At 40.8% G+C, this 22,526-nt stretch overlaps 1 protein-coding gene across 1 annotated transcript in view; it reads left to right on the top strand.

Annotated features, from left to right (window-relative positions):
* ARSB (arylsulfatase B) overlaps nucleotides 1–22,526 on the top strand; it is a 175,425-nt gene that overhangs the window by 105,175 nt on the left and 47,724 nt on the right. The window contains exon 6 of the mRNA XM_036848122.1: nucleotides 498–568. Within this exon, the coding sequence (XP_036704017.1) occupies nucleotides 498–568 (71 nt within the window). The remainder of the gene's footprint in view (nucleotides 1–497; nucleotides 569–22,526) is intronic.

The following is a 22,526-nucleotide window of genomic DNA, read 5'->3' as shown; positions in this document are numbered from 1 at the left end:
TTACATACAAGTTTCACGTTGTAAATTTAGACATGGAAGACATTCGTTTTTCTCATGCAGGCTAGTATTTAAAAGGCATGTTGCATCTGTGATATGGACGCTGCCATCTTGGCAGATGCTCTTTCTTCATTTCCCTGTGAGTGTTCAGCATGAAGTCTACACTGGATGACTTGAGTTCTCATTTCACTACTGTAACGAATGGTCATGTTTAAGTACAGCCAGATTATTTATTGCAAAGGGTCACAGGACTCATTTTTTTAATTGTCACGTGCTTGACCTTGAAGTTGTTATGTAAACGTTCAGTCATTGTGACAATGTAGACAAGTGATGACTACTTGAAGATGCACAACCACACATTTTGGAGGCCTCTGAATTCATGACCAAGTTGTTAACTGGCAGGTTTGTTATTTCCTGTAAATACGAGGAAAGGAAGTATTAAAATCATTGATACCCATTTGAGAGAGGAAATTAACATTTTCTAAAAAATTCTTTTCTAGTGAAGGAAGCCCGTCCCCCAGAATGGAGCTGCTGCACAATATCGATCCAAACTTTGTAGATGTTTCACCATGTGAGTACCTTGTTTATTGCTACTAATTTAAATACTGTTGGCTCACAAAGACAGTTTTATTACCTAGTGTCTCTCTAGCCTAATTCTCTTTCTCCACTTGAGTTTGCTATAAAGGTACACAGTTCTCCATGGCACCTGTTGTACCAATCTCACTGTGGCTTTGGTGCCACAAAGGGTGAACGCTTCTTAATGGCTTACATGACCTTATAAGCCATTTCCCTCTCCATGACTCAGTTTTCCCATCTATAAAAGGAGAACCCATGGGATCTCCGAGCCTCCTTCTAACTGTAAATGTCATGCTGTTGTTGCCCTGTTCTTACCTGAGAGTGTCAGAGCCTCCTTCTAGAAAACTCAAGGTCAAATAAGCCATCACATCATCTGATCAGGCTGGTCAGGTGCTGCCCAGACCTGCTGGGTCTCCTAAACCCATGATTTCCCTGGCAAGGCTGCAATTTAGCTTGATTCTGCCTACTGCCTAAATTAACCCATAGGGAACCCTATTAATTCCTGCAGGGAAAGAGGCCATGTGGTGCTTTCACATCCCCACAGGTTGTAATAGTCCTGCATAAATACCATGCTAGTGGCCCTGATGCCCCTACGTCATGAGTTTGGGCCTGGAAAACCTTAACTATTAGGCCCTTTGCCCAGGTTCCATCATAAGGCCTCATCGTGAGACTGTCTGCAGAAAACAGTGCTCTATACTCCCTTCATTCACTTGGGTGCTCACATCCCCTCATTTTAGACATACTGCTACCCCATCATTCAGGCTCTCCTTACTCTTTTGTCCTCTCCAATCTGTGTTACAACCTGCCTTAAGATTCCCCCTTCTGGAGAATGACCCCCAGTAATTCTGAGTGTGTCTTCAGGCATCTGAGGTCCAGCTCACCTCGCCAGCCTCACTCCAGGCCCTCCTTGCCCTCTTCTTGCCCTACTAGACACCTGCCATTTCCAAGCATGCAGATCGTCATACTTATGTCTTGAACATGCTTTTCCCTATGCCTGAAACACCTTTCCCTGCCTCTCCACAATTTTTCCTCATCCCTTAAAACCCAGCGCTATTGTCCCACCTCTGTGAATGCTTTCCAGAAGCCCTGGAAGAAGCAGTACTCCTTCCTCTGTGCACCCCTTCGTATGTATCTCTGTATAGTGTTCACCAAATTCTCCTGTATGTGCCTGCATTTCCCTCTAAGCCGAGAGCTCCTGGATATCAGGGTCTATGTCATATTTATCTTTACATCCTCATAAGTTAACACAAACACCCGGCACTTGGTAGGTACTCAGTGATGATTACTTAATGACTGAATGGACAGTTGGAGGAGAGTTGAAATGGAATAAAGACCACCTAGAATCACTAGACCTGGAAAGGAAAGTGCCCTGAGATAGGTAAGAATGGCTACAGGATGGAGAAATTTCTATTTTTATTGGAGTAAAGAGACATCAGTGAGAGAGGCAAGGGTAGTAATATGTCCGATATGGTAGCCACGAGCCCTGTGTGACTACTGAGCACTTGAAATATGGCTAATTGTGGATCAAGATGTGCTGTGAGTATGCGCACATCTGATTTTGAAGACTGAGTATGAAAAATATAAAGCATATATACATTTATGACTTGTTGAAGTGGCAGTACTTTGGATATATTGAGTTTAAATATATTGATCGCAATTTCATCTGTTTCCTTTTCCTTTTTTAATGTGCTTAATAGAAAATGTAAAATCACATGTGTAATTTGCCTTGCATGTCTATTGGTCTAGAAGAATTGTTCTAGAAAATGCTTGGAAATGATTTGATCAGCTGTGTGAGAGGATCACACACCTATGATTAGTTACTGTGGAGCTACGTCAATCGTTTAAACTTTTCTCTGCCCCAGCACACCTAGGGATGTGACACATTGCAGTCTGTAACTGGCTCACTGGAGAAGTGATTGCTAACCAGGAGCCAGTCATATCAGAATCCCTCAGGGTGGCCAGAAGGGAGGCAGGAACGGTTTTTACAGCTTCTGAGTAATTTAATGCACTGCAAAGCCCAGGATAACCTCCAGGGATGTGCTGAATATGCTGCCCACATTACAGTGGTTTTAAGCTGTCCTCATCCACTAAGTTCCATCTACAAGTGAAAAGCCTTAAGCCCCCTTCACTCACTAAGCTGCATTTTGTCATGGCATCAGAAATGGGAGCTTGAGAACTATACGCCCATGTGACCCGACCGTAGTGCTGCTTGCCGCGGGCTTCTTAGCATAACCTGCTGTGATTTTTGCGTCCCCTCAAGTGCCTCTAGCAAAGTAATAGCACAAGCAGAAAGTTTCGCCAGTGTAAGAACTGGGGCATGGAAATCAGAAGAGAGAACTGTCTTAGCCTTGCCCCTCATAGATTGTAAGGTCTTGAGCAAGTCCCTTCACTTTTCTTCAACTTAGTTTCCCACATGTTAATTGCTGGACGTACTGAGACCCTTTGCTGCTGTCACAAATTCAGAGACACTTTCTGGCTGCCTGCTCCTCCTTCCCCCCTCCTAGGAGTCCACTCCAGGCCTTCCTGTTGGCCTTCCCTGCCAGCCTGGGAACTCTTGCTCTAACCTTGCATGTAATGAGGGACATTGTCAGGCCCTGCCATTGACAAAGAGCCACATTCGCTGTTGGTTCACAAAAACAGCGTGTCCCCTACTGTGTGTACCTGCGGGTGGCAAGGTGCCGCCTCCTCCTTATGCGTGGGCAGTGCCGGGGACCTTTTCTGCCCGGTTTTCATATCCATTTCACACCACTGTGTGGCAGAATTAGGAAAAAGGGTAGTTATCTTTGGGGTCCTGGGCCTGCAGAGGATGGTGATACAAGCCCAGTTCCTTCTCTGGGCAATTAGTTTGTGGGGGAAAAATTAAATCCAGCTATAAGAAAATATGTATTTATAGGACAGCCAAGTCTGCATGTTATATTCACAGAAGATGTTTTATGACTATGTTCTAGAGGCTGTTGTGGAATAAAATCAGAAAGCAGCCAATCTAGGGTATCAATGAAGGATTGACAATTGAGTCTGTGTTATCACAGAAACATTTCTTTGGTTTCTAACTCCAGCACTTCCCAGATGATGTGTACTTACTTACAGGAGAAGAGAGTAATATTCCACCTCCACCCTCCCCAAAGCCACTTTGTCACTTCCTCATCTGTGAGGCAAAGACTGAATTAAGTGACCTCTAAGGTCCCTTCTAGCTTCAGCATTCTGTGCGTTTCTGTATACACAGGACCTCAAGGGAGCAAGCTGCTTCCTCACTTTCTCCTTTTTCACCCTGCTGGAAAAGGTGCACGCGTTAATAAGCAGCGGTGTAGCCAAAGACGTGGCTGTAAATAGATGAATACACGTGATAATGTTAGAAACATTATAAGCACTAGAGTAATGTGAATATTATATGATTTTGCTGTTACTACATCCTGCCCACCTTTCTGATCCCTGTTCTAAAACATCACTGCATCATTCCAGTTTTTCACCTGCACTGTCTCCTTTAGCTGGTCTTGTTGGCAGTGGTAGACCAATGTCTCCTCCTGTCATGAATTAGAGGAATCGATGTTAGACTTTTCCCAGGGAAGCCCTCCCTTCCGTGTAGGACCAGCTCCCTCAAAATCTGGCCTCTTGGGTTTTAACATCTATACCACCTCCCTCTTATTCTAAGAGTAGAGGGCACCCCCAGAGGCCCTTCCTACTTGTGGAGTTAGGGTTTTTTCATGGCCACATACTCTTGGTAGGTTGTGGCTTGGGTACTAATAGTAAAAATATTTCCAAAAAAGACTAGTGTACACACACGCACACATACACAAACACACCCCAGAAGTCATAGGATCTCCCATAGACCAGGAGATTCTACAATAAAGCATAAAGATGTCTCGAAGAACCATAGATCCTACCCATTGGAATGGCTACAGGCAGGAAGGAATGGAGGAAGGAAAATAACAACTATTGATGAGGATGTGGAGAAACTGGAACCCTTGTGCACTGCCAGTGGGAATGTAAAATGGTATAGCTGCTATGGAAACAGTATAGCAATTCCTCAAAAAATTAAAAACAGAACTACCGTATGTTTCAGCAATTCCATACCTGGATATATACCCCCAAAGAACTGAAACCAGGGACTTGAACAGCACTATTCACAATAGCCAAAAGGTGGAAGCCACCCAAATGTCCATTGACAGAGGAGTGGATAAACAAAATGTGTGACATACATACAATGGAATATTATTATTCAGCCTTAAAAAGAAAGGAAATTCTAACATATGCTGCAACATGGTTAAAACTTGAGGACAGTATGGTAAATGAAATAAGCCAGTCACAAAAAGACAAATACTGTATGATTTCACTTACAGGAGGTATGTAGAATAGTCAATTCAGAGACAAAAAGTAACATGGTGGTTTCTAGGGATTAGGTGGAGAGGGGAATGGGAGTTGCTGCTTTTTAGTGGGTATAGAGTTTCAGTTTTACAAGATGAAAAGAGTCCTGGAGATGGATGGTGGTGATAGTAGCACAACAATGTGAATGCACTTAATGCCGCTGAACTATGGTGGTTAAGATGGTAAATTTCCTGTTATGTATATTTTACCACAATTTTAAATATTAACAGTAAAATGTAAAACCCAAAAAAAGCATAGAAACTCCATGAAGACAGGATCTATACCCTTTTCATTTACTGCCACATTCCCAGTGCATAGCACAAGGCCTACCATCATACTAAGTTCTCAATAAGTATTTGTTAATGATGAACAGATCAACAGGTTAAAGTCTCTGTTTTATTGTCTCTTAGCCTTGAACCTAAAAGTGCCTCCAGATGGCAATTCACGCTCTCCTCTTAAACCCTGAACTCCCGTCCTACCTTTCGTGCCTAAAACAAAAATAACACTCACAAGCTACTTTTTATTTTAATTAACATTATCACATACAGATATTTGAAACGATTTATTCAGCATATAAATGCCCACCCTCACCCTTCCCCTAACTGAAAATATCAGATGATGTGGCATTTTCCCTGCCCTCTTCATTCCTTTCCCCGAGACCTCCTTGATGGACAAATACATATTGACAAAGCCCCTGCCCCAGTCTCAGCTCAGCCTGGCTTCCCCTCTGAGTTGAGGGTGCTGCTTCTTCCTGTTCTTTGTGCTCTGTTCCCATCCCTGTTGCATTGGTCACGGGCTCTCTCAGTGCCCCCAAATCTGCCTCTACTTTTATCTCCCCAGCTGCCAGCCCCTATGGCCAGTGTCACACATGTGGGCTGTAATTGCTTTCCTGTGTGCTTTGAGGAAACTTTTTATTCATCTTCAGAGGCTTTGTTCTCAGGTGACCTTGCATGGACATGTTCTCACATAGTATCTTTTTCTTCCCTCCTTCCTTTCTAAGATCCTAAGATTCATTCTCCCCCTGTGGACCACACACCCGCCGCATTTCTTTAAAGTGTTCCTTTCTAGCAGGCTGACCTGACTCAGTGTCTTCAGCAGTACAGAGTGGGCCGTGGAGGAAACCTGTGCGGGAGCCTGAGGGAAGGGGACGGTACCGCTGAAGCTGATTTAATGGGAAAGCCTGAAAACATCCAAAGTGGTGGGGAGCAGCTGTGATCCCAGGTTAGGCTCCGAGGTCCCACAGGTGTGAATTCCGCTCAACCTGGTTCTGAGGCACTCCAGCTCCAAGCTCTTGGCTCCCCTCGGTTCTAGTCAGCCTGCCTCAAACCAGGAGGAGAAATGATTTCAAAGGCATTAGTTTGCCTTAGAGAAAATATATATACTCATCCTACAGGCCCCAGGCTTGACCCGGGCTGTTCTCAGGTAAAGATGCTACCACCTCCATCTGTGAGCGCAACTCACCTTGGAAGTCAGACGTGGCATTCTGTGAATCGTCAGAATTCTCACGTCCGTCCAATTGTGTAACGTGTACGTAGATACCCTACACACATGCACACGTAGAAAGCACTTAGACTCTGCTGGCAGAAGCTTGATTTGAAATGAAGGGCCCTGACAGATGTTAGCATTTTCCACACCAAAGGCCAAGTCTTCAAAGTGATACTGTACAGTGTTGTTACTATTTCATTGAAAGGGCCTCTTCTCTTTAAAGGTTATAATGGGATGTTATTTCTGCTCGTGATTACAGGGTGAAAGAACAGTCTTCGCTCCCTCCCCTCTCTCACGCATGCATTTTCTGTGGCGAAATTGCCAGATCCGTACTCGAGATCCAAGAGTCGTCCGGGTTTGCATGCTTGGCGCTGCTCCATGTTTCCTCCTAAAAGCAAAGTCAAATCCATTCCCTGACATTAGGTTGCCATTTCTGAGATGATTCATTCAGGAGGTACTGCCTGCCCACGACATGCTAGGTACAGTTGTACGTACTGGAAATCACGTAGGCTTTAGGTTTTGTTGGAAGAGAACACAGACAGAGCCCCTCACTTCCCTGCTTGATGGCCGTCAGTGGTTGCCAACTGCCTACAACCACAGGCAGACTCCTTAGCCTGCCTCTTACAACCTCTGTCCTTCCACCGAAGGAACCCCTCAGCACCATTGCAATGCCCTCCGCCATCTTCCTTTGCTTCTCTGACTCTTCTCGGGGGCTCAGGTCACATCCCTACTGCTCCATGAAGCCCTGCCTGATCCCTCCAAACTAGAGTCCCTTGAGTTTCTCCGGATCATCCTGAGACACTGAGCTCTTGCTTCTTCATACTGTAGTTATTTATATTCATGTGTATATTATATTCAAGGAGGGCAAGGTTTCATCAGTATAGCTCTCTCGATGCCTTATGTATAGGAGATTTAGACATACTGCAAGAATGCGTGCTAATAAACTAGTCATTTAAGTTCGTTATCGTCCACTCATTTAATTAGAATAACTCTAGCAAGAACAATAACCTTATACAGTCTTTTCAAAGCATGTTCATTTCTTTCTGGGCATATTTGAGAAGTCGCCACACAGGACAACTTTCTGTCTTTCAGCCTGAGATGAGATGTTGAGCAGAACGTTAGAAGTCAGGTGGGGTACATGAGGCCCAGCAGCCGTCAGTGAGATTGCCCGTCATTCCAGCCGCGAGAAGGCACGTGGGCAGTCAGTTCATCCACCCGCTTTACAATCCAGATGGAGAAACTGAGGCACCAGGTCACAAACAACTAAGAGATAACAGACCTGGAACTCGGGGCTCTCCAGGTCCAGGCCTCACATATAAGATATGATCTACTGACTTCAGGGGTCTCTTTGCTTTCTGTTCTACACTGGTTTTGATGGAAAAGTATAATCATCTCACTCAAATAACAGCATGTTGATGGAGGCTGGGAAAACAGATCTCCTTGTGGCACTAACCTTGCTATTTCACATGTAACCTGACGCTGTGGATGACGGCAGCTTCTCTTTGTAAAGCTAGTTATGGAAACCCGGTTGGTGCCTTGTAGTAATTACTTTTGAGGATGGTGGTGGGATGAGGGAGCAGGGTGTGGGGACAGGGCAGTGTAGCCTAATGGAACATACAGAGTTCCGTGGTGTCAGAAAGACCTGAATTTGAATTCCAGCTTTGATTTATTTCCTGTGAGCCGGTGGATAAGTTCTTTGAGTTATCTGTTTCATCACCTATAAATTGGAGACAGTTATAGCTATCACCTGTAAATATGTCCAAACAATAACTAAGAGCCTATATATCCTGGCTGTTGGATTGGAGGTGCAGTGTCTGCACTTTTTTTTTTTTTTTTTTTAAATGGGGACAGGTGTCACTCTTCGTGGTGCTGCTGTGGGGTTTTTTAAAATTTATTTTATTTATTTATTTTTGGGTGTGTTGGGTCTTCGTTTCTGTGCGAGGGCTTTCTCTAGTTGTGGCAAGTGGGGGCCACTCTTCATTGCGGTGCGCGGGCCTCTCACTGTCGCGGCCTCTCTTGTTGCGGAGCACAGGCTCCAGATGCGCAGGCTCAGTAGTTGTGGCTCACGGGCCCATCCGCTCCGCGGCATGTGGGATCCTCCCAGACCAGGGCTCGAACCCGTGTCCCCTGCATTGGCAGGCAGACTCTCAACCACTGCGCCACCAGGGAAGCCCTGCACTTTTTATGTTAGGTATTTCTGCAGTTTTATTTTTTAGTAATGAGCATGCATTACTTCCATAATCGGGAATAAAGCCATAAAGATTTATTCCTAAAAACCAGCTTAGAGGGTTCTTATGAGATTGTAATATCTAGAAGGTTGCTGGGTTCTTAGTGAGTGGAGGTATGGGCCATACCAGAGTTCTTGGTCCCTATGCCCACCTGTCCTGGGTCAGAGAAGCTAGCATGTGACAGCATTTGTCCTCAGCTATTAACCCTGATACCCTGACTGCCTGAGTTCCATTCTTTCTCTCTGTCAAATATAGGAGCTCATTTTACAGCTTGTCACAAAGTTAGCAGAATTTTGTGTCTTCTCTAGCTGCCAATATTTTTCTGTAGCAGCTCGTCAAATTTTCCTTGGTCTGGGTTGGTACATACCCTCAATACCAGAGCCTAAATACAGATAACTTTTCCCCTTTTTAATTTTCAAAGCCTTTTATTCTGCCTCCTTCACTTTGGGGAGTACTAAATGTGTTTGGAAATGTGGCCTTTTTGATGCCGAAGGTGGTCCCACAAGCCTCGTTTCCCATCCGCCCCACTTCACCCAGTGCATCTCAAGTAACATACATCAAACCTTCGCTGTTAACACTTGGTGCTGGCGTACTGGCTTTCGTCCTGAGAAAATAAATAAACCAAACCAAACCCACAACACTTTCAAAACACTAATTAATCCTCACCACAGGCCTAGACTACACAGAAATGGCAAATCCCACTGCCCCTATTTTATGTTTGGAGAAATCAGGGTAAGCACCTTTTTTAAGGCTTCTCAGGGCCAGATAACAGAAACTGACTTGAAGGGCTTGGGCTGGGCCTACCTCTGGGAGAAGGGCATCTGGCCATGTGGTTACTTGCCCGAAACCCCATTTACACATCAGCTTTTATTTCTTCCCCCAGGGTTACGATGATGCCAAATTCTCTCATTTCCAACTGACCGCTGATTTATTTGGTTACTTTTCTTTAATTCTGGTAGAGCTTAGAGATTTTAGCAATGGCTTCCAAGAGTAACCTGACAATCCTAGTTTATTAGAAGGTCTATGCTGATTTTGATACTCAACACAGAAATAGACTACTGTCCAAATAGTCCCTTTCAGATCCAGCCCCTGTGCCCCCTCCACCCTCCACACTGGAACCTTCTTTGTACCCAGGTCTCTTCAAGATTTGGGGATGCCCAGACTGTCTCCTTTCTCTCCCAGTCTAGACCAGACGTCTTCCTACCTCAATTCCCCAGTCTTATAGCCTGTAAGGGTAAAGATATATACCGTTCTTGAAATTGTCAACTGTAAAATTCTGGAAAAACATAAAATCTCACTAAATTTTATGGGACAAATCCAGTGGAATTAAAGTGTATTAAGTCCACTTTCTAAATGTTGACTAATCTGGTCAGATTTTTTTACGGGCTTTAGGGTGCTTATGTATAAGGCTGAAATGAAACTTGTAAAAACACTTCTGAGAAGTACACTGCAGAAAGCTGAGGACATGGTCTGCCTTAAGTAACCCATAATGTAAGATGTTAGTAATCAGGCATTTATAGAATAAAATCTGCTACCACGGGCAGCAAATACCTAGAGAATAAATACATGGTCCTTGCTTCTGAAGAGCCTTTTGAATCAGAGGAAAAATATATATGCCCATGAAATGGTATTAACACAATTATAAAATAAAGTAGCAACAAATGATAAGTGACAATAAATCAAATACATAGGCATAAGGAGAAATGAAGAAATAATGAGAGGCATTTGGGGTGATTAAGGTAGACTTCCTCAGAAAGTATAGTTTTAAATTTATTATTTCAACAACTTTGGTTTTATCTTTCTTGATTTTAATGTGAATGAAGGAAAATAATAGTTAACATTGTATTAATTTTCTATTGGTGCTGGACCAAATCACCATAAACTTAACGACTTAAACCAACAGAAATTTATCTAGGTTAAAATATGGATCTCACTGGACAAAAATCCAGGGTGTCAGCAGGGCAGCGTTCCTTTCCGGAGGCTCTAAGGGACAATCCATTTCCTTGCCTTTCCCAGCCTCGAGAGGCTGCCTGCCTTGCTGGGCACGCAGCCTCCTTCTTCCATCTTCTCCTTCTTCCATCTTCAAAGCCAGCAGTGAAGAGTTGAGTCCTTCTCAGAGCACATCACTCCAGCCTTGCTTCCGTCATCACATCTCCTCCTCTGACCTCTTCCATCCATCTCTTCCACTTAAGAACTCTTGTGCTTACATTAGTCCCAGCTGGATAATCCAGCATACTCTCCCTATTTTAAGGTCAGCTGATTTAGCAACCTTAACTCCATCTGGAGTATGAATTCCCCTTTGCCATCTAACCTCACATATTCACAAGTTCTGGTCACTTGCTTACAGGTGATATCTTTGGGGGACCATTATTTTGTCTACCACAGATAACTACTCTGATGAAAAATACAAAGAGTGCTTATAATCGATTTGAAGAGAAGAACAAAAACATACAAAAAGTTAAAAGAGAATCAAATACCGTTGAAGTCAACCGTGGTAGAGATGTTACCAGTTCTGCCTGATTAACTGCCAGATCATTGCCCTAAAGTCTGATGGAGAGCTGCTGTGCAAGGCTAGTTCGTGAAAGGAAGGGAGCCTTGCTCTGAACGTGGTTGTAAGATTTCCTGAGGTGGAGATCAATCCCAAGACGAAGAAGTGTGTCAGTAAAAGGGTGTGTGAGTAAAATTGTTCTGGGGGCAAAGGGAAGGCAGGAAAGAAGAGATACGAAAGATAAATAAGGATAGGTTGTTAGACAAAGGAGATTAGCCTTGATCCTGTTTGCAGTGGGAAACTCCCTGTTTGTTTTTTACACAAATAATACATGGGAGGGTTTTTGTTTAGAAATTTTGAAAAATATAGAAACGCTCAGGGATAAATGTAAAAATCACTCTAATTCCACTATCCTGCCACCCCAAAGTAACCATTGTTAATATTAATGTTTGGTGTGCTTTTCTCTTCTCTCTCACTCTCCCCTCCACACCCTCACTCACAGACTGACATACACATACGCGCACATTCTTACAGAATGCAGATCACCTGATATATTGTTGCATTACCTAATTTTTTTTTTTTTACTTTTTTAATACGATCATTTTATTTATTTTTTTAACATCTTTATTGGAGTATAATTGCTTTACAATGGCGTGTTAGTTTCTGCTTTATAACAAAGTGAATCAGTTATACATATACAGATATCTCCATATCTCTTCCCTCTTGCGTCTCCCTCCCTCCCACCCTCCCTATCCCACCCCTCTAGGTGGTCACAAAGCACCAAGCTGATCTCCCTGTGCTATGCGGCTGCTTCCCACTAGCTAGCTATTTTACATTTGGTAGTGTATATATGTCAGTGCCACTCTCTCACTTCGTCTCAGCTTCCCCTTCCCCCTCCCCACGTCCTCAAGTTCATTCTCTGCTAGGTCTGCATCTTTATTCCCATCCTGCCCCTAGGTTCTTCATGACCTTTTTTTTTTTTTTTTAGATTCCATATATATGTGTTAGCATATGATATTTGTTCTTCTCTTTCTGACTTACCTCACTCTGTATGACAGACTCTAGGTCCATCCACCTCACTACAAATAACTCAGTTTCATTTCTTATTATGGCTGAGTAATATTCCATTGTATATATGTGCCACATCTTCTTTATCCATTCATCTGTCGATGGGCACTTAAGTTGCTTCCATGTCCTGGCTATTGTAAATAGAGCTGCAATGAACATTGTGGTACATGACTCTTTTTGAATTACGGTTTTCTCAGGGTATATGCCCAGTAGTGGGATTGCTGGACCATATGGTAGTTCTATTTTTAGTTTTTTAAGGAACCTCCATACTGTTCTCCATAGTGGCTGTATCAATTTACATTTCCACCAACAGTGCAAGAGAGTTCCCTTTTCTCCACACCCTCTCCAGCATTTATTGTTTGTAGATTTTTTAATGATGGCCATTCTGACTGGTGTGAGGTGATACATCATTGTAGTTTTGATTTGCATTTCTCTCATGATTAGTGATGTTGAGCATTCTTTCATGTGTTTGTTGGCAATCTGTATATCTTCTTTGGAGAAATGTCTATTTAGATCTCCTGCCCATTTTTGGATTGGGTTGTTTGTTTTTTTGATATTGAGCTGCTTGTAAATTTTGGAGATTAATCCTTTGTCAGTTGCTTCATTTGCAAATATTTTCTCCCATTCTGAGGGTTGTCTTATCGTCTTGTTTATGGTTTCCTTTGCTGTGCAAAAGCTTTTAAGTTTTATTAGGTCCCATTTGTTTATTTTTGTTTTTATTTCCATTACTCTAGAAGGTGAATCAAAAAAGATCTTGCTGTGATTTATGTCAAAGAGTGTTCTTCCTATGTTTTCCTCTACGAATTTTATAGTGTCCAGTCTTACATTTAGGTCTCTAATCCATTTTGAGTTTATTTTTGTGTATGGTGTTAGAGAATGTTCTAATTTCATTCTTTTACATGTAGCTGTCCAGTTTTCCCAGCACCACTTATTGAAGAGGCTGTCTTTTCTCCACTGTATATCCTTGCCTCCTGTGTCATAGATTAGTTGACCATAGGTGTGTGGGTTTATCTCTGGGCTTTCTATCCTGTTCCATTGATCTATATTTCTGTTTTTGTGCCAATACCATATTGTCTTGATAACTGTAGCTTTGTAGTATGGTCTGAAGTCAGGGAGTCTGATTCCTCCAGCTCCATTTTTATCCCTCAAGACTGCTATGGCTATTCAGGGTCTTTTGTGTCTCCATACAAATGTTAAGTTTTTTTTTTCTAGTTCTGTAAAAAATGCCATTGGTAATTTGATAGGGATTGCATTGAATCTGTAGATTGCTTTGGGTGGTTTAGTCATTTTCACAATATTGATTCTTCCAATCCAAGAACCTGGTATATCTCTCCATCTGTTTGTATCATCTTTAATTTCTTTCAGCAGTGTCTTATAGTTTTCTGCATACAGGTCTTTTGTCTCCCTAGGTAGGTTTATTCCTAGGTATATTATTCTTTTTCTTGCAGTGGTAAATGGGAGTGTTTTCTTAATTTCTCTTTCAGATTTTTCATCTTTTATGTATAGGAATGCAAGAGATTTCTGTGCATTTATTTTGTATCCTGCAGCTTTAACAAATTCATTGATTAGCTCTAGTAGTTTTCTGGTGGCATCTTTAGGATTCTCTATGTATAGTATCATGTCATCTGCAAACAGTGATAGTTTTACTTCTTCTTTTCCAATTTGTATTCCTTTTATTTCTTTTTCTTCTCTGATTGCCGTGGCTAGGACTTCCAAAACTATGTTGAATAATAGTGGCGAGAGTGGACATCCTTGTCTTGTTCCTGATCTTTGAGGAAATGCTTTCAGTTTTTCACCATTGAGAATGATGTTTGCTGTGGGTTTGTCATATATGGCCTTTATTATGTTGAGGTAGGTTCCCTCTATGCCCACTTTCTGGAGAGTTTTTATCATAAATGGGTGTTGAATTTTGTCAAAAGCTTTTTCTGGATCTACTGAGATGATCATATGCTTTTTCTTCTTCAGTGTGTTAACATGGTGTATCACATTGATTGACTTGCGAAGAATCCTTGCATCCCTGGGATAAATCCCACTTGATCATGGTGTATGATCCTTTTAATGTGTTGTTGGATTCTGTTTGCTAGTATTTTGTTGAGGATTTTTGCATCTATATTCATCAGTGATATTGGTCTGTAATTTTCTTTTTTTGTAGTATGTTTGTCTGGTTTTGGTATCAGGGTGATGGTGGCCTCATAGAATGAGTTTGGGAGTGTTCCTTCCTCTGCAATTTTTTTTTTTTTTCTTTAAACATCTTTATTAAAGTATAATTGCCTTACAATAGTGTGTTAGCTTCTGCTTTATAACAAAGTGAATCAGTTATACATATACAATAGGTTCCCATTACTCTTCCCTCTTGCATCTCCCTCCCTCCCACCCTCCCCATCCCACCCCTCTAGGTGGTCACAAAGCACCGAGCTGATCTCCCTGTGCTATGCGGCTGCTTCCCACTAGCTATCTATTTTACATTTGGTAGTGTATATATGTCCATGACACTCTCTTACCCTGTCCCATCTCACCCCACCCCCTCCCCATATCCTCAAGTCCATTCTCTAGTAGGTCTGTGTCTTTATTCCCGTCTTGCCACTAGGTTCTTCATGGCCTTTTTTTTTTTTTTTCCTTAGATTCCGTATATATGTGTTAGCATACTGTATTTGTTTTTCTCTTTCTGACTTACTTCACTCTGTATGACAGACTCTAACTCCATCCACCTCATTACAAATACCTCCATTTCATTTCCTCTGCAATTTTTTGGAAGAGTTTGAGAAGGATAGGTGTTAGCTCTTCTCTAAATGTTTGATAGAATTCACCTGTGAAGCCATCTGGTCCTGGACTTTTGTTTGCTGGAAGATTTTTAATCACAGTTTCAATTTCATTCCTTGTGATTGGTCTGTTCATATTTTCTGCTTCTTCCTGGTTCAGTCTTGGAAGGTTATACCTTTCTAAGAATTTGTCCATTTCTTCCAGGTTGTCCATTTTATTGGCATAGAGTTGCTTGTAGTAGTCTATTAGGATGGTTTGTATTTCTGCAGTGTCTGTTGTAACTTCTCCTTTTTCACTTCTAATTTTATTGATTTGAGTCCTCTCCCTTTTTTTCTTGATGAGTCTGGCTAAAGGCTTATCAATTTTGTTTATCTTCTCAAAGAACCAGCTTTTAGTTTTATTGATCTTTGCTATTGTTTTCTTTGTTTCTATTTCATTTATTTCTGCTCTGATCTTTATGATTTCTTTCCTTCTGCTAACTTTGGGTTTTGTTTGTTCTTCTTTCTCTAGTTCCTTTAGGTGTAAGGTTAGATTGTTTGAGATTTTTCTTGTTTCTTGAGGTAGGATTGTATTGCTATAAACTTCCCTCTTAGAACTGCTTTTGCCACGTCCCATAGGTTTTGGATCATCGTGTTTTCATTTTAATTTGTCTTTAGGTATTTTTTGATTTCCTCTTTGATTTCTTCAGTGATCTCTTGGTTGTTTAGTAACGTATTGTTTAGCCTCCATGTGTTTATGTTTTTTACATTTTTTTCCCTGTAATTGATTTCTAATGTCATAACGTTGTGGTCAGAAAAGATGCTTGATATGATTTCAATTTTCTTAAATTTACTGAGGTTTGATTTGTGACCCAAGATGTGATCTATCCTGGAGGATGTTCCATGTGCACTTCAGGAGAAAGTGAAATCTGCTGTTTTTGGATGGAATGTCCTATAAATATCAATTAAATCTGTCTGATCTATTGTGTCATATAAAGCTTGTGTTTCCTTATTAATTTTCTGTTTGGATGATCTGCCCATTGGTGTACGTGAGGTGTTAAAGTCCCCCACTATTATTGCATTACTGTCGATTTCCTCTTTTATAGCTGTTAGCCATTGGCTTATGTATTGAGATGCTCCTATGTTGGGTGCGTATATATTTATAATTGTTATATCTTCTTTTTGGATTGATCCCTTAAAAATTATGTAGTGTCCTTCCTTGTCTCTTGTAACATTCTTTATTTTAAAGTCTATTTTATCTGATATGAGTATTGCTACTCCAGCTTTCTTTTGATTTCCATTTGTATGGAATATCTTTTTCCATCCGCTCACTTTCAGTCTGTATGTGTCCCTAGGTCTGAAGTGGGTCTCTTGTAGACAGCATATATATGGGTCTTGTTTTTGTATCCATTCAGCAAACCTGTGTCTTTTGGTTGGAGCATTTAATCCATTCACGTTTAAGGTAATTATCAATATGTATGTTCCTATTACCATTTTCTTAATTGTTATGGGCTTGTTTTTGTAGGACCTTTTGTTCTCTAGTGTTTCCCACTTAGAGAAGTTCCTTTAGCATTTGTTGTAGAGCTGGTTTGTGGTGCTGAATTCTCTTAGCTTTTGCTTGTCTGTAAAGCCTTTGATTTCTCCATCAAATCTAAATGAGATCCTTGCCGGGTAGAGTAATCTTGGCTGTAGGTTCTTCCCTTTCATCATTTTAAATATATCATGCCACTCCCTTCTGGCTTGTAGAGTTTCTGCTGAGAAATCAGCTGTTAACCTTATGGGAGTTCCCTTGTATGTTATTTGTCATTTTTCCCTTGTTGCTGTCAATAATTTTTCTTTGTCTTTAATTTTTGCCAATTTGATTACTATGTGTCTCAGCATGTTTCTCCTTGGGTTTTTCCTGCCTGGGACTCTCTGAGCTTCCTGAACTTGGGTGGCTATTTCCTTTCCCATGTTAGGGAAATTTTTGGCTATAATCCCTTCAGATACTTTCTTGGGTCCTTTCTCTCTCTCTTCTCCTTCTGGGACCCCTATAATGCAAATGTTGGTGCGTTTAATGTTGTCCCAGAGGTCTCTTAGGCTGTCTTCATTTCTTTTCATTCTTTTTTCTTTATTCTGTTCCGCAGCAGTGAATTCCACCATTCTGTCTTCTAGGTCACTTATCCATTCTTCTGCGTCAGTTATTCTGCTATTGATTCCTTCTAGTGTATTTTTCATTTCAGTTATTGTATTATTCATCTCTGTTTGTTTGTTCTTTAATTCTTCTAGGTGTTTGTTCTTTAATTCTTCTAGGTCTTTGTTAAACATTTCTTGCATCTTCTCGATCTTTGCCTCCATTCTTTTTTCGAGGTCCTGGATCATCTTCACTCTCATTATTCTGCATTCTTTTTCCAGAAAGTTGCCTATCTCCACTTCATTTAGTTGTTTTTCTGGGGTTTTATCTTGTTCCTTCGTCTGGTACATAGCACTCTGCCTTTTCCTCTTGTCTGTCTTTCTGTGAATGTGGTTTTTGTTCCACAGGCTGCAGGACTGTAGTTCTTCTTGCTTCTGCTGTCTGCCCTCTGGTGGATGAGGCTATCTAAGAGGCTTGTGCAAGTTTCCTGATGGGAAGGACTGGTGGTGGGCAGAGCCGGCTGTTGCTCTGGTGGGCAGAGCTCAGTAAAACTTTAATCTGCTTGTCTGCTGATCTGTGGGGCTGGGTTCCCTCCTTGTTGGTTGTTTGGCCTGAGGCGACCCAACGCTGGAGCCTACCTGGCTCTTTGGCGGGGCTAATGGCGGACTCTGGGAGGGCTCACACCAAGGAGTACTTCCCAGAACTTCTGCTGCCAGTGTCCTTGTCCCCACGGTGAGCCACAGCCACCCCCCACCTGTGCAGGAGACCCTCCAACACTAGCAGGTAGGTCTGGTTCAGTCTCCTGTGGGGTCACTGCTCCTTCCCCTGGGTCCCCATGCTCACACTACTTTGTGTGTGCCCTCCAAGAGTGGAGTCTCTGTTTTCCCCAGTCCTGTCAAAGTCCTGCAATCAAATCCCACTAGCCTTCAAAGTCTGATTCTCTAGGAATTCCTCCTCCCGTTGCCAGACCTCCAGGTTGGGAAGCCTGACGTGGGGCTCAGAACCTTCACTCCAATTGGTGGACTTCTGTGGTGTAAGTGTTCTCCAATTTGTGTGTTACCCACCCAGCAGTTATGGGATTTGATTTTATTGTGATTGTGCCCCTCCTACCGTCTCACTGTGGCTTCTCCTTTGTCTTTGGATGTGGGGTATCTTTTCTGGTGAGTTCCAGTGTCTTCCTGTTGATGATGGTTCAGCAGTTAGTTGTGATTCCAGTGTTCTTGCAAGAGGGAGTAAGCGCATGTCCTTCTACTCCGCCATCTTGAACCAATCTCCTATGTTCACTCTTTTAGTAACTTTCAAGTATACAATACAGTATTGTTATCTATATTCACCGTGCTATACTTTAGGTCCCCAGAACTTCTGAATCCTATAATTGGAAGTTTGTACCTTTCAACCACCATTCCCATTTCTCCTACTTGGTTGGAAGCAGCAGTCCTCACCTTATAATTTTCAAAGTTAATTTCTTTTTTTTTTTAATTTTATTTATTTATTGTAATTTTATTTATTTATTTTTTGGGTGTGTTGGGTCTTCGTTGCTGCGTGCAGGCTTTCTCTAGTTGAGGCTAGCAGGAGATACTCTTGGTTGCAGTGGGCAGGTTTCTCATTGCAGTGCCTTTTCTCGTTGTGGAGCACAGGCTCTAGGCATGGGGGTTCAGTAGTTGCAGCACACGGGCTCAGTAGTTGTGGCACATAGGTTCAGTAGTTGTGGCTCACGAGCTTCGTTGCTCTGCGGCATGTGGGATCTTCCCGGACCAGGGCTAGAACCCATGTCCCCTGCATTGGCAGGTGGATTCTTAACCATTGCACCACCAGGGAAGTCCCAATGTTAATTTCTTAACATATCACCAATGCATTTGAATTTTTTTCTTTTAAAAATAAACTCATATAGGTTGTTCTGCTGTTTTTGGAGGGAGGGTCTATTGAGATTTCTAGTTCACCATACTGCCAGAAATGAACATTTACTATGAGACATCAGTTAGAGAACTATTTTTTTTTATTCAGTTAATATTTTCAGCATCGTGTGTTGAATTATTCATTCTTGTTCACTGTCTTAGTTTTGGTTCACAAAAAAGTAGAACGTGAGACAAAGACTTGCATGTAGTCAGTTTACTTGGGAAGTGATCCCAGGGTGTAGGAGTGAAGAACAAATTTAATTTTATGTAACTTACTTATAGATTTCAGTGTTTGCTTCCTTTTACTATAACTAATTTTATCTTAAGATAGAATTTTTGTTTTGATTCTTTTTTTCGTTGGTTTAGGTACATCTTTGAATTATCTTCTTTCCATAGAAACTTCATGGGTGGTGTGCTTTCTGAGGCCTTGAATATTTGAGAATCTTTCTGTTACTTTCACGCATAATGACAACTTTGTTGGGTAAATAATCCCAAGGTCACAATTTTTCCCTTCACAATTCTGTAGACATTGCTTATGGTCTCTGACGTTTATTATTACAGAAAAGTAACCTTAGTACACCCTGATAGCCTTGCTTTGCAGGTATCCAGTTTTTCTCCCTCTGCCTAGATAATTATAGTGTTTTGTCTTTGGTACTGATAGTTAAAAATATTTATGTCACCAATGTATTTTGGATTTAGTTCATCAGCATTTCCTGGTACACAGTGAGCACTGCACAAGTCAGGGTTTGTTTCTTTGTTTGTTTTAAATCCCAGGGAGGTTTCTATCTGATCTATCTTTGGATTTTATCTCTGTTAAATGTACTCTGGTCTTTTGGGCAGTAACACCACTTACATGTGTGTTAGATAAACTTTTCCCTTCATATATATGTTTTTTCACTTCTCATTTTTATGTCTTTGCCCTTTTCCCCTATAGTCTGGGGTGAGTTCCACTTTGCTGATTTTATTTTATTTTTTCACAGATCTCATTCTACTTCTCTTTTATGCTTCCAAGGGCTTTTCAAAATGTAAAATGGCAATTATCTTTCCTCCCTGCCTTTCTATAGGCTTCCCCCAGCTCTTTTTATTAAGAAAAAATCACCAGATTTATTGTTATATCTTTTGCCTCTTCCTTCACAGAGTTAATATTTCACTTGTTTGTATGAAGTACACAAAATTGATGCTGACAGCTTCCGCTTTCTCTTCAGTAAATAGTTTTCAGGTATGCTGTGCCTCTGCCTCCAGTGATATGTTCGTCTCCTTTTATGTTGTGAAATAGTTTCATATTTCTATATATTTTAATATGTTCCATGTTGGCATTGTTTTGTTACTGAGTGTAACTTAGCTGGTTTTTGCTAAAAATGGCATAGATGGATTATCTTTGGGTTCCATCTCTGTATATTGTTAGAATAATCTCAACTATAAAAACAGAAGAACTAGTTTACATGAGATATAGAGAACTAGTTCAGTGATCTAACAGGCAGTGGATGAGGAGGAGTGGTCTGGTGCACTGAGCCATCCTAAAAGGGGAAAATAATCTTTAGGTGATCTCTTTGTATTTGATGTAGCCATTGATGTGGAGTCAGTTTTATGGTCATTTCTCATCAACCCCAATTCTGTTCCAGGTATGCAGGTTCCTTTCCTTGTGCTACTGTACCCCGTATTAGGATGGACCCCCTGCATGCAATCTTCCCATCTAGTGTGCTAGAGATGCTCTTGGGCTTCCTGGCATAGGTGATTTCTAATACTCTTGACCCATAGTAATGAAAGAGGTTCTCACTTGGAGGCTTCCTTTCTGTTCTTCTGACCTGCCCTGATTTCCAAGTTAGAAATGTTTGTTAAAGTCTACTAGTGTGTCTCTTACTCATCTCCTGGGGCACTGGACTATTTTCTCAGGAAAGGAGCTGTCAGCCAGCTTTAACTCCTCCCTTGAAAATGTGAGGGGTGTTAGATACCTGTGATAGTTGCCCCCTTTCCTAAATGTGTCCACATAAGCAGTTTTGAACAGGGTACACACATGATTTAAGTAAGGGAATTGAGAGAAAGCACATGAAGGAAAATAAAGAAAAGAAACGAATGTTGACAATGCACTGTGTTCTAGGCTCTCTCTAGGCACCCTCCCTCCCCTCCCCCATACCTGCATTTCTTTTCTTTAGAGTGCATATCACCATCTGGCATAATTATATTTTAAATACTTATTTGTTTATCATCTTCCTCTCCCATTAAAATATAAATTCCACAAGGGCAGGCAGTTTGTCTTTTGTATTCGTAACTGTCCCCAAGTGTCTAGAGCAGTGGCACAACAAAAAGCAGTGTTCAAATACATGTCCTTCTTTATTTAAAAACAAGTGGAAAAAGGAAAGACTTGGGAAAGACTTAAATATCTTTTAAAAAGAGATTAGATAGATATCAGAGTACTTGATTTGTAATAGCTAATGTTTGTTCATAAAGTAAGACAAAAACCTTAGATTTGGCTTAATTGATGGTAAATAAGAGTCTGACACTAGTATAATTTATAATGACTTAAACAGGAAGTCACGATTATTTTGACCACTTAGAAAAATTCGTTTCAGTGCCTTTCTTCTATATCATTTTGTAAAAACTCCTTCCAGATAATAATTTGGTACTTACCTGACTTTTAGCTCTTTTCTCAAAAGAGAAAATAAGAATAAAAGAGGAAAGAAAAAGAAAGTCAGCTCAAGTACCACCCTCCTTTATAATCATTTGCCTGAGATGTAAGAATTATTTGTAAGATATATATTTCATTTAAAGAAAGTCAAGGGTTAGATTTTGGTTATTTCTTGGACAAGTTAGAATGTAGTACCTGATTTCTGTTAATAACTAATGTTTAAAAATTTTAATGTTAGAGACAAAAAAATCTAAACCTCTCTCTTTTTTTCTAATTTCAACCATATTTTCAGATTTATGTGAGGTTATTTTTCTTAATCTTTCTACAAGTTACAAAGGGTCACATTTATTCTTCATTGAGCTCAATACATTCTTTTAAAATGAAAATATTGACAGTGGAAACCAAACTAGAAAAGAATGGAAAAAAATGTACATAAATCACCAGACACTTGGAAGAGCATGTAAGCAAATCTAAGAACTACATGTTTTTCATATTTTATATTTTCCCTTTAAAAAAGTTCACTTTCCAAATTGTTGATGGTTTGGCAGCTTCAAGGATGACATCAGCTCTTCCATTGTGCAATATCTGCTTTCTTTTAGATAACTTGATGGCACTTCATCAAGTTTTGTGATAAGGTTGAATTAAAAACCAACTAGGTTATAATTCAAAAAGAGTCATGTACCACAATGTTCATTGCAGCTCTATTTACAATAGCCAGGACATGGAAGCAACCTAAGTGTCCATCGACAGATGAATGGATAAAGAAGATGTAGCACATATATGCAATGGAATATTACTCAGCCATAAAAAGAAATGAAATTGAGTTATTTGTAGTGAGGTGGATGGACCTAGAGTCTGTCATACAGAGTGAAGTAAATCAGAAAAAGAAAAACAAATACCGTATGCTAACACATATATATGGAATCTAAAAAAAAAAAAAGTTCTGAAGA

This window comes from Balaenoptera musculus, chromosome 3 (genome assembly GCF_009873245.2).
Source record: "Balaenoptera musculus isolate JJ_BM4_2016_0621 chromosome 3, mBalMus1.pri.v3, whole genome shotgun sequence".
NCBI classification, from domain to species: Eukaryota; Metazoa; Chordata; class Mammalia; order Artiodactyla; family Balaenopteridae; genus Balaenoptera; species Balaenoptera musculus.
Note: the sequence above shows the minus strand (reverse complement) of the source record. Positions and strands in the feature narration are given on the sequence as shown.